This window comes from Tachysurus vachellii, chromosome 4 (assembly GCF_030014155.1).
Source record: "Tachysurus vachellii isolate PV-2020 chromosome 4, HZAU_Pvac_v1, whole genome shotgun sequence".
Taxonomy (NCBI): Eukaryota; Metazoa; Chordata; class Actinopteri; order Siluriformes; family Bagridae; genus Tachysurus; species Tachysurus vachellii.
Window position 1 is genome coordinate 20,209,974 of NC_083463.1, and position 12,668 is coordinate 20,222,641.

General features: G+C 37.3%; 1 protein-coding gene across 3 annotated transcripts in view; it reads right to left on the bottom strand.

Annotated features, from left to right (window-relative positions):
- Positions 1-5,872: 5,872 nt before the first annotated feature.
- Positions 5,873-12,668, bottom strand: part of LOC132844624 (synaptotagmin-2) — a 49,871-nt gene continuing 43,075 nt past the window's right edge. For all 3 annotated transcript variants that reach the window (XM_060868267.1, XM_060868266.1, XM_060868268.1), the window contains one exon: positions 5,873-9,699. In XM_060868267.1, the coding sequence (XP_060724250.1) occupies positions 9,484-9,699 (216 nt within the window). In that variant the 3' untranslated portion in view covers positions 5,873-9,483. The remainder of the gene's footprint in view (positions 9,700-12,668) is intronic.

Sequence of the window (12,668 nt, forward strand, 5' to 3'; positions counted from 1 at the left end):
TCTGTATAAACTCTGTGTCAGCTTGAACCAATCTGTCCATTTTCTTCTGACATCTTCTGTCATTCACTCAGTGTTTTTTGCATCATTCTGTGTAAACTCTACAGGCCGTTGTGTGTGGACACATCTGCTACCGATATCCATGCCATGGTGGAAATCACAGATACTTAATGTAAGCTTTGATGCTTTTATATGATTTTATTGCATTGTGTTGCTGCCACGTGATAAATAAATGACATGATAAGTGAATGATAAATCGTTTGTATTTAAAATTAATTAGTGCTCTCAAAGATAGAGGACAAGCATCAAGTAAAGCTTTCTGTGTGAAGTTCAGAAGATGTCTTGAACTTTCAGCATATCTAATATTCTCTCTCTCTCTCTCTCTCTCTCTCTCTCTCTCTCTCTCTCTCTCTCCAATGTTTGATGGCACAGGCAGGAAGGATTGTATGTTAAATCTATAATGAAATCAGAAATCATGCTGATGCTCATACTTATAAGTTGCTCAGAAGCTCCTGGTTACACAAATTCCACTGACTATATACAGAAAAGAAATAATTTTATCACAACTAAATAGAATTTCTAAATAGAATTTTAAAAAAATGTAATGCTAAAAAAAATCATTTTATTTGATTTGTTTATCACTTTTCTTTGCACAATTTTCAGAATTCGATAGTGTTTTCATTATTTAAAAAAATGAAAGAAAATCCTTCTATGAATAGTTGTGTCCAAACTTTATATTCACATTTACACATTTGGCTGGTATTTTGTCCAGCGTGACTTTTGAAGCATTATGAAAGCACTATGATGGCACTATGAAAGCTGCAAATTAACGTAATTTATAGTGTTTAGCCATCATAGCTCATATGGCCAAAAGTAGGGTATTTAGGACAACATAAAAATATGCACTTAGAAGACAAAAATATTTTATTTCATTCTGCTTCTCTGTGCAGATAATACACACACGCACACACACACACACACACACACACACACACACACACACACACACTTTAATGAACATTAATGGCATTCCATTCGACCATAGCAGCTATAAGAGCTTGAACTCTTCTAGGAGGTTTAGGAGTGTGTTTACGGGAATGTTTGTCCATTCCTCTAGAAGCGCATTTGTGAGGTCAGGCACTGATTTTGGACGAGAAGTCCTCACTCACAGTCTTCACAATTCATCCCAAAGGTGAATTTCAAGCTTGAGGTCAGGACTTTTCAGGTTGAGGTCAGGACTCTGTGCAGGCCAGTTAAGTTCCTTTACTTGGTGATGTAAGGCTGCTCGGCCATTAAAAGCCCATTCCATGAAGCTCTTGCACTGTTCTTGAGCTAATCTGAAGGCTACACAGAGTTTGGAGGTCTGAAGCTATCAGCTTTTTGGCACTGTATGCATCAGCCCTACCCGACTCTGTGATTGTACGTGGCCTATCACTTCATGGTTGAGTTGCTGTTGTTCCCAATTCCTTCCACTTTGTTATAATACCACTAACAGTTGACCGTGAAATATTTAGTAGTGAGGACATTTCACGAATGGACTTATTGCACAAGTGGCAGCCTGCCACGGTACAACGCTAAATTCACTCCTCAGGTCCTGAGAGAGATTCATTCTTTGATAAATGTTTGTAGAAGCAGTCTGCATGCCTAGGTGCTTGATTTTATACACCTGTGGCCATGGAAGTGACTGGAACACCTGCATTCAATGATTTGGAGGGGCGTCTCAAAACCTTTGGCAATATAGTGTATATATGCTTTTTTCTCTAAGGTGTAAATTTGTCATTGCTTACATCTACATTCACAGTGAGCCATAACACCTTGCAGTTCTAAAACACCTTGCAGTTCTAAAAACTTTTTTTCTAAAAGTTTTTTAAATCCAATAAAACTGTTTTGTGCAGTTCCATCCATCCATCCATTTTCTACCGCTTATCCGGGGCCGGGTCGCAGGGGCAGCAGTCTAAGCAGGGACGCCCAGACTTCCCTCTCCCCAGACACTTACTCCAGCTCTTCCCGGGGGAATACCGAGGCGTTCCCAGGCCAGCCGAGAGACATAGTCCCTCCAGCGTGTCCTAGGTCTTGACTTTGACTTCAAATTTTGTCATTACCTGCATGTTGATTTTGTGGGCAAAAAAGGCTTATTTAAATGTTTGTATTCATTTTTCCTGTGGTGCTGTGATGGGAATTTATATTTCACCCACACAGCAAATTATATTCGGGAATCCTGAAATAGTTGTGTTCCTCTTTGACACTTACATATTTGTCCTTGGAAGAAAATGAAATTGTGCAAGAAGAATGATTCAGAGCACGTGGCGTACTGTAGACTGTCCAGTATTTTCCGCATCGGTGAAGCTTTACAAAAAAGTGCTACTGCCAAAAAAAATAAAAAATCTTGACGGTGCAGAAAATGAAATTGTTCTTGTGGCCTGGTGAAGGGGAGTCGATGAGCAAAAAATAACCACAGGGTTTTTCTCTTCATATGTCTGCCTCTGGAAAAGATAACAAGCCCTCTGTTCAAGGTTTAATTCATTACTGGCACAATCTTCAGAGAATTATTCAGATTCTTCATTTGAAAAGGATGTTCAGTGAACGGACCTAACGTTTCCGACACAGATTAAAAGTGTGCATTAATTCTCTGCTTCTTAAATCCCACAGTGTGGCTGGATTTAACTCTTTACCTGTTCAACCCTAGGCCTATTTTTCAGCCTCTTGTTTGAAAACGACATTTAAAATGAGTATATCTCAAAAACTACAAGGTGTTTTAGTAATTCTGGTACTTAGAATAAGTATATATTACCAGGTCAGAGTAAGAGAAAATGAAACTCAGCAAAAAAAAAATAAAAAATTTATAATAATAATATCTGGGGGGCACAGTGGCTTAGTGGTTAGCACGTTTGCCTCACACCTCCAGGGTTGGGGGTTCAATTCCCGCCTCCGCCTTGTGTGTGTGGAGTTTGAATGTCCGTAGTGTGTGGGTGCATGGGTAAATGAGTGTGTGTGTGTGTGTGTGTGCCCGGCGATGGGTTGGCACTCCGTCCAGGGTGTATCCTGCCTTGATGCCCAATGACGCCTGAGATAGGCACAGGCTCCCCGTGACCCGAGAATAGTTCGGATAAGCGGTAGAAAATGAATGAATGAATGAATGAATGAATGAATGAATAGTGTCTGGTTGTGTTTGTATCGTGTAGTGGCTGATTGCTTGTGTCAGTTTTTCTGTCTGTTCATTTAGCCACTTTGTGAATTGTGTTTTGTTGAGGTGTAAATGCTCTTTGTAGTCTTATAGCTGAGCTTCTTCACATACTTCTGCTATGCTGCATGTGTAGATACATTCAGACTTTGTATGCTTAAGAAAGGATTCATCATTTCTGTCCCGGCTCGCACCCAGCTTATACGGTGGAAGGGAAACAATCAGTACTGTTTGGGTCATAAACTTATACATTCTTCTTGCTGAAAATGCTAATCATTTAAAAGTAGATGATATAAGACAGAAAAGACTGATATAGACAGAAATATGACAGATCTAATACATTGCTGTTTGCTTTTTATTTAGTTCTGCCATGAATAAACTATTCCACATAACAGATGTTTACATAAAGTGCATAAGACAAAATAACACACAAATGAACCAGTTCATTTTTACCAGCTTTATACCTAGATGATAAACTATTTTAATGTTTTGTGATAGTCCATCATAAGTCCCTTGTTGGTCCTATTTCTTTTAAATTCTGAATTTATTACAATTATTTTAAACGATTAACTTATGACATCGGCTGGCTGTAAGTTGTAAAGATGATAATAAATGGGAGGGCAAAAATATTGTACTGCCTATGATGAAATCAGGATTGCAGTTATGATACCATTATGGTTGAACATTATCAGTCTTATTAAAACAAACAAACAAACAAACAAACAAATAAATAAATAAATCAGGTTTATATAAACACAATCACTTACAGACATTCAGCCTCATGAGGGATTGTCTTTTTTTTTTTTTTTTTTTTTTTTTTAACTCTAACAGGTTTGTAATTATCTCATGTCTCATCTGTATAGCAGGCACGTTAAAGAGAAAAGCTTTAGCTCAAACCAAAAACACAATTTTATGCTTCAGTCGTTTTGTATCATGAATGTGCACTTTGATTAGACAATGTTTGCTCAGTCTGTTTGTTTCCAGTGTCGTCTCCACTGACTAGGAACAGAGAAGTGAGAAAGTAATCTACTGTGTTCATGTTCATTACACCCACTGTTGTATTATAAGTGTCTTCTCTGTCACTTCTGATGTCATGGATGTTTCAGTAAAGTGGGACTAAATAAATAAGCCCAAATTCATATGCTAACCGTGTCACTGTGTGGAATCACTGCATGGACCTAGAGTCTGAGTCACAAAAAAAATCAGCCCCAGCCCTTTGTTTCAACGCACTTGCTGTATTTTCTTTTCACAACAGACACCAGAAGATTCTGAATGTGACCTCTGTCACTTTAACTCTAGCATGGTTGTTGGTGCCAGACGGGCATTTCAAAAACCGCTGAGCTCTTGAGATTTCAAAACTCAACTCTTTTTGTTTTTCACATCATTCTGTGTAAACTCTAGAGACTATTTTATGTGAAAATACCAGATCAGCAGTTTCTGAAATACTTAAATCATTCCATCTGGTATCAGGATGCATGTCACAGAGATCACACTTTTCCCCATTTTTATTTTTGCAGACATTTTTTGCAGTGCTGCTGTCACATGATTAGCTATTTTGAATACAGCATGATTGGGCAGTGCAGATTGTACGGATGTTCCTAATTAAAGTGGATGGTGAGTATCTTAATGATTACTATTCTTAATAAGATTTTGACTGAAATACTATGAAATCCTAACCAAACCTTTTCAATCTTTTGTGTTATTTTAATTAATTGAATGAATTTATTTTTTGAATAATGTTGAATCTTTTGAACATTGACCTTTGTCCCTTTGTCCGATTTTGAATTTTGCCTTAAAATTTGGATTTGTGTTTGTCACCATAAACTCTCTCTGCAAAGTCAGATAGTCAAAACACCAAGTGTTACCTCTCAACCAGAGTGAGACTGAAAACCCCTTTACACATCTTCTGACCAAGGGCTCAAACTGATATACCTGTCATTATAAAATACACTAGGCGTGTGTGTGTGTGTGTGTGTGTGTGTGTGTGTGAGAGAGAGAGAGAGAGAACTGCTGAACAAATGATTAATTGGATAAGAGCATCTGCCAAACGCTAATGTTATTATCATGTGATTTGTTGACTATGAACATAACAGAGTCCTTGTGTCTTGGGCGGTGTTTTCTATGAAGGCTGCGTTTGTAGGAGTTTACTGTGGATGTGAAAGTCAGTGACAAATACCCTAAAGAGTAACAGAAGCAATTCTGACATGTGCAAGACAATATATTTCAGAACTGTAATGCTAATCTTTGTATTTAAAATCCCAGATTTTCATGAATCCTAAATGAAACAGTCTGGTTAATTCAGTAGTTCTGCTCTCTGTCATGCATCACTTTCTAACCATAGAATAGTTTCTTAAAATATAAAAAAGTTTTTTTTTTCAATGTCTTGAATGTCTGCCAATAATGAAATCCTAATTATTAAGACTAAAACTATGCTATTAAATCAATGTAGTGGAAATGATAATATGCTAGCATTCACTTTCGGGGTTTATATATGATAAAGATGATTCAGAAGTGCATTGCTCAAGCATGATGTAGGCTCTAATCCTAAAATCCTAACAGACTTCCAATAAAAAGAATATAATCTACTGTAATACAATTCTCAATGTTATTTCTCATTTTGCAGACATTACATAAGACCATGTCCCTTTAGTTTATAGGAATGTAGTTAAAAACTGACATACTACTCCACGCAAAGATATTTAAAAGGCTTTATTTCATATGATTAGCTAGTCGATAACCAATGAATGAATCTGCATGTAGACCTTTTTTTAAGTGGCTGGTATCTCTTCAAGTACTGACATTATTGGTTTACAGAATGACAATAACCTACAGGAGTCGCAAAGGCTTATCTTCTGGTAGTAAATGGAATCGTCTGTAAGAGATAAAAGCATGCCAAAGCATCCACAAAAGGAATCACTGACACAGGTACCTCTACACGAGACACAATGGACGAGGACGAGCAGGTCTTTGGAAACGTCTTTACGTGGGTCCACCATGAAATGAATACAGAGAACAAGGGTGTTAGATCATGTTAGTAAGCATGTGTAGACATTACGGTGTAAGCAACGTGTTTGCTGTCAATACGGGCCGGACAGGTGGTGAAATTAAATGTCTCAGCATGGGCAAGGGGCCAGTCATCTGGCATCCAGTGTCCCAGGGAAGACTGGGATTTTGTTGTCTGCTTGGCAGGGGTGTAATGATCCCCTGTAGCTTTTCAATCATGGTCACACATACAAAAACAAACAAACAAAAAAAAAAGATGATGAAGACATTTTTTCTTCATTGGTCCTATTGCAACGTCCTAAGCAGCAGCACAGACGTCCATGGCAGCTGGACAAGACTTAAAGAGCAAATGTTCCAGACACAAAACAAACGTTTGATGGAACTTCAGAAAACAAGACTTTCAAGATGAAAAAATAAATAAATAAACCAATAAATAAAATCCATTTTCTAGACTTTCCATGATGCAAAGCATGAAACCAAAGACAAGGCCTGTTAGGGGTTTTTGGACTCACTCCATACACACAAGTTGAAAATAAAAGAAATTGCTTTTTCACAGTAGGCTAGTCACAGATTTTCCACCCCAAAGACAGACATGAAACTGTCCTCATTTTAATCTTGTAAAAAGGCCCACACATAATGGCGTAACTCCTACATAAAGTAATGCGTAGCCTCGTTCAAAGAAATCATCGGATGTCAGGAAGAAAACAAAGGATCACATGTTACATTAAATAACAGGCTTTTACAACAACATTTATGTATTAATAATCTATAGTGAAAGGTTTTCTTCTGATCAGTTTTAAGACACTCATAAATGTCTGTCAGCCATCTGGCAAACCTTCAAACCTTGATTAATGTAAATACTTTTGACACACACACTCACACGCAGGCATACACTAACATAGACACACATTGCATAAGAAAATCATGCCACTGTTACATGTGGATCACTAGAACTGTACTTGTTCTACTAATCATATCTTTTTGCAAGCATTTGTGTACTGATTAATGTGAAACACCAAATCAATTTGTTTTGGATTACACAGATGTAGGGATAGCTACTACTAACATACGAACACTCTATGACTAACAACATGTGCGCATGAAGCATGGCTTTAGCGTGATTTGAATCCTGTGATCTGCTGATTAAAATAAAAGAAACCATTATACTGCCTTTCAACAGACAGCTACTTGTATATGTATATATATTTTAAATCTCACATTTCCTTTCACATCTTTTAAATCAACAGGATGTACAAAGAGTGTGTGATCTTTTTTTTTTTTTTGTCACTGAGGTACATGTTCTCATTCTACGATTATTAGGTTTTGTGGAAAAGGGACCACACATATGGCTTCTGACTTAGCTTTTCTTACTGTAAATACACACAGGTTTCTTTAACCAGAAAAACACTGAAAAATCAAATTTAGCATTGTATTCACAAACATAACAGAACAGAACTTAACGTAACATATCGGACAGAAAAACAGAAAAGAAATAACAAAGAAATGTTGATTGGACATAAAATGACCATAAAGAAAGCATGACAAAGCTCACAAATCAACAATCAAATCACAAAACACAACCACAATAAATATGGCACATTTGAATAAAACAAAATTAGCACACAGCTCCGAGTAACACTCCGAGGAAAATAAAGTAACCTGAAAGGCTTTAAATCTCCAGCTAAAGATTTACAGTAATTCCTATACCCGCTTTGGGGAATTTAATAAAATGTGCAGTCGTTGTATTTTTCCTCTACGTTTTATTATCAAAATGACAAATGCCACACATACACAATATATGCTCTATCTTCAAAACATGCTTCTATGTACATCAAGGTATAGACACATGCTGTATTAACAAAGTTTTATCAACGCATATGTACAGCACAATTAGGGGAGAGCAGAGGGAAAGAAGTGGCCGTTAATGGACTGAACTAAGTGTTGCCTCTCACCTCGATTTCTAACATAAAATAACGGAGATAAGACGATGTTTGTCGAATCTCCAGTGAACCGCGTCCCTTCATATTAAACCTGCGTTATTACTTTGGCATTTCAAATGGCAAATGTTTTCTGACTGTATGGTGTTGAATGAGTTTGTTTGGGATTGTAGGCAAAGTTCCTTCAAACAAACAAGGCAGTGAACTAATCAGAGGCTTAAATTGTGTCATTATATATATTACACCAATCAAGAAAATGGAAAATGGATTTGAAGCTTCTGTAAATTAATGGCCATACTCGGCGATGGCAACTGATTTGTTCTTATAAAGCGTTCTTGGAAAGTTTAAGTGGATTGTAAATGGTATGTTAATGTAAGTAAATTTAGTCCTTATTGAATAAGGCAATATAACCAGGATAATCTCTATTAAAATCCTTACAAAAATCTCTACTATTTAATCCTTTCTAAATCAGATTTAAAGGGTATAGGTTTAGTGTATAGTACTATTATTTATTTTGTGTTATTAGACTGTTTTTCAACAGGTAGGCCACCATGTTAGCTGTAACGCTTTCTAAAATAAATAAATAGATAAATAGATAGATAAATAAATAATTAAAACAGTAGCCCTGGTTCTTCTTTCGTCTCAAAAGTACATTTAACCTTTAGATTTTCTAAAAGCTAAAGTCGAGTCTAGCAGCCGTAAGAATTTACATACACCATGTAAACAATTTCATTGGACGTACTTTACTTCTCATGAGAAATATGAAGCTCGCTAAATTGTGTAAATTGTATATATTGCCTTATATCCCAGCACAGAGAACCAGTTAAAAGCCTTGTAGTGTCAAGGCTACCCATCATTTACTGAAACCAATAAATATTGATACATAAGGTGTGAAAAATATAGAATATAATTGTTTATATATGTTATTACTGTATTATTTCAATATATTTTATCAGGTAGTCAGATTTTTTAAGCAATTTCTTGCTCTTATATACACGCAATGATATTATTTCATTGAATCAATTTGCTTTGTTGATGGTAACTGACCATAGAAGATGAAGATTGCATGTCTATGTTATGAAGGTGAAATGAAATGTGCAAATATCCCTCTGCTTTGGAATGACAAAACTTGTCTCCTTCAACCACGCTTCCACTCAGTACACAGTACACTACAGGATGAACCGTTTTTTGGGGAGACATGGTGTTTTTACATTCAGCAATGTTAACTTTTTCAAGTACATTATTCTGAACATTATTCGGAGAAGGTATGGGCAGTGGTTGGTCCGTGTTCATGCAGTGGTGGCTGGGTTTGGATGGGTTGAGGAGGGAGGTTAGTTGATTAGTTGAATTAGTAGAGCGGTGAAGTTACTTCTTGGCGTGGAGACCAGCCAGTGTGGCGTCTATGTCCTCTTCCTCTTTCAGGGTGTGCCACTGAGCGATAGGGCGACGTGGGTTGGCCAGCATGTCAGACCAGTGCTTCAGCTCTGTGCCCGAGGCCTTGCTGCCAATGAAGAGCTTTCCAATGGCATCATTCTTACCGATTTTGTCATAGTCAAAGACGGTGACCACCACAAGGATTTTCTAGGTATCAAGAAAAAGACGGCATTAAAATTCATTAAAAAATACTTAAATGGCAAAATAAAGTTTACAAAATTGATTATTATGCTTAAAATGTAGAAGTCTCAAACATTTAAAATTGGGACTGGGCTAACAAACCATTCGCCCTATCGTCACAAGTTCACAAGTGGCCGGTCTGCCAGCTAGTGTATGCAGAAGAAGATGAATAACACTTTCCTCAAAGTGTGTGATGAAGTTTAAAAATATGGAGCTGGCTGGCTTCATGTGTCTCAGAGGAAGTACCTGTTTGCCTTCACCCTTCTCAGTTGGCAGCTTTCATATAATATAAAGGTCTGGATGGTGGGTGGAAATTGCAGGTGACCAAATTGGGTAGTAAAAAGATAGAGATCTACATGGAATATCACAGTATTAAAAAAATCGTTTCCTATGCATAGAATATAGAATTCTTAAACACACTAAATACTGGGATACATGGCTACCAATCTGTGGAATAGGAAAACATTCGCCCTGTTGTCAGGAGATCATGGGATTGAAATCCAGAAGATAGCACAGCCATCTGCGGCCAGGGTCCAAGGGAATAATATTGGTTGTGTTGTCTGGGTGGGAGGGACGGCATTACTCTCTCAATCAGAGTGACACTAACCAATAATCAGGTGTCTGCCTGTGGAAGCCGATGGCTAGAGCTTTCTTCAAAGTGTGTGATGCAATTAAAAATGATGCCGCTGACTGGCTTCACGTGTCTCAGAGGAGCATATGTTAGACTTCACCCTTCTCAGCTGGCAGTTTTCTTATGATTGGGAGAGCTGTCTGGTGTGTGAAATTACAGGCAACAGAATTGTGGAGAAAATGAGACCTAGAGGGAGTGGGATAGAAAATCAGGTGTATCCACTGCTCAAATGCAGTCACACCTACAATTAACAATATATTTTGTGCAGGCTTTGATTACTAGTGCAATGCAGAAACAGACAGAATTTGACCAAAAGACAGATAATAAGATGTGCTGGTTAATATTTCTCTGTTTGTAATTTAAAATCAATCAGTGATTGTATATACATGACACATCTTAGGATACTTCTGCCCCACAATCATCTGATCGTGGGAAAGCCAGCATTTGCATGGAAGTTGCTTCACATGTGCTTATACTTCAGTGTAGGGGAAATACATAAAGAATTTGCCAAGAAAAAATGGCAGCATCCATCACTCATTGATGGTTGTGATGTATCTGATATATACAAATCATCACATTTAAAGTGTCTGTAGCCAAAAATCATTTAGCTGAAAGGATCCTCACAGGAATTGAAATTGTACACATTGTTTCCCTCTCCAGGTCACGCCCCAGCTGATAGCACAAATTTATCAGTATTAGTTTCTGGAATCGACTGCTGCTGATAAGCCATTTGGAGATTTCAGAAAAAAAAAGTCCTGACCCTGAAAAATTCCCTCTGAATTGCACGATGAGCAACAACCTTCAGCAAAGTGAGATAAGCCATGCTGCAGACTTGTTTGTGTTAACACTAATAACTTCCAAAAGTTATTCAATGTCATAGCAGGACATGCTCAGGATCTAAGCTATATAAAGAGTTCCAGATCAAAGACAATACAATTGCACCATTTTATTTTTACTTTTGTGTGCTAGTAAAAATAATTAAAAATGAAACACTCGTTCTATTTGACAAATTCTTGTTTAACGGTTTATATAAAATTCACACACAGAACTTTGCATAAGCGTTGATAATAAATTAAAGTTTTCACCAGCATATAAACATGTCTGCAGTGGGTGGTGAAGCCAAGCAAACTTTTTTAAACTTCTGCAAAGGCACTTAGTTGTCACCTTCTGTCAGAAAAAGCAGCATGCTTCAATCAAATTTTTAGAACAGAAAACCATGTGGGTTTTTTTTCACTGACACATGGATATCTATAGACATCTCAATGCCTCGACACCCTGTCCAGATTCCCCAAGCAGGAGTCAGGTTGAAGAGAAGTAAACTCGCTTATTTCTAATAATAATACTGTGTGTATTATTCGAATAACTGCATTAAACATTGTTCTTCTGATCCCTGCTACTGCTGTAATGCTTCTTGCTGAATTTCTTTCGTGCTATAAGAATTTAACATTCATGTTGGTACTTGTTAACTGAAAATAATGTCCATTTATGTTTCAATGTGATGTTGATTTCTTTAATCACAATCACACACTTAACTTAATATGCTTCACTGCTTTGTGTCTCTGGATCTGTAATTAAGGTTTCTGATCACAGTCATTTTTTATTTTTTTCTTCCCGTTTAGTTTAGTTTACACCTGAGCACTACATGCTAAATTTTGACTGTGTAATCAGTGAAACTGGCCACACTCCCAAACCCCCCTTTGCTGTTAGTAAAAAAACTCCTGTGACACAAATCTCAGCTTCCTTAATGAATGAACAAAATGAGTAAAATTCATCACTGTCACCACATAGTCTCCTTTTCACCCAAAAACAACGATATGCTGCTTAAAACCCCAGATAAACTTTATTTTTTACTGACTCAAGCACCATCTCTGATCTTATCGCTAAACCTAATGTATCTTCCTGCCTGCTTGATCTTGCTGTTGCTCTGCCCCTTAAAAAGTGTCTCTGTCATCTCCATACCCACCTGTCATCTCATTAACATGCAACTTCAGTCAGGATATGGCACTACTGCTCTTAAAACCGCAATTGCCTAAAACCATTTTTACGAGATCGCATCTTGAACCTGTCTTGCTTGAAAGCTGACCTTCCGTGGCTAAATTGCGGGGATGATTTATACCCTCACAGTCACAAACATTCCTAAATGACAACCATCTTTCTGAAAAGCTTCTCTCTGGTTTCGTCTCTGACTCTGTGGTCATCACTATTCTACATCTTTATGACCGCTTTGCTGTCTTCAATACAATACTTCACAACAAAATAATTTCCCTTTTCTCAGCTGCTGGTGTTAAAGACTTCTCAAATCTCA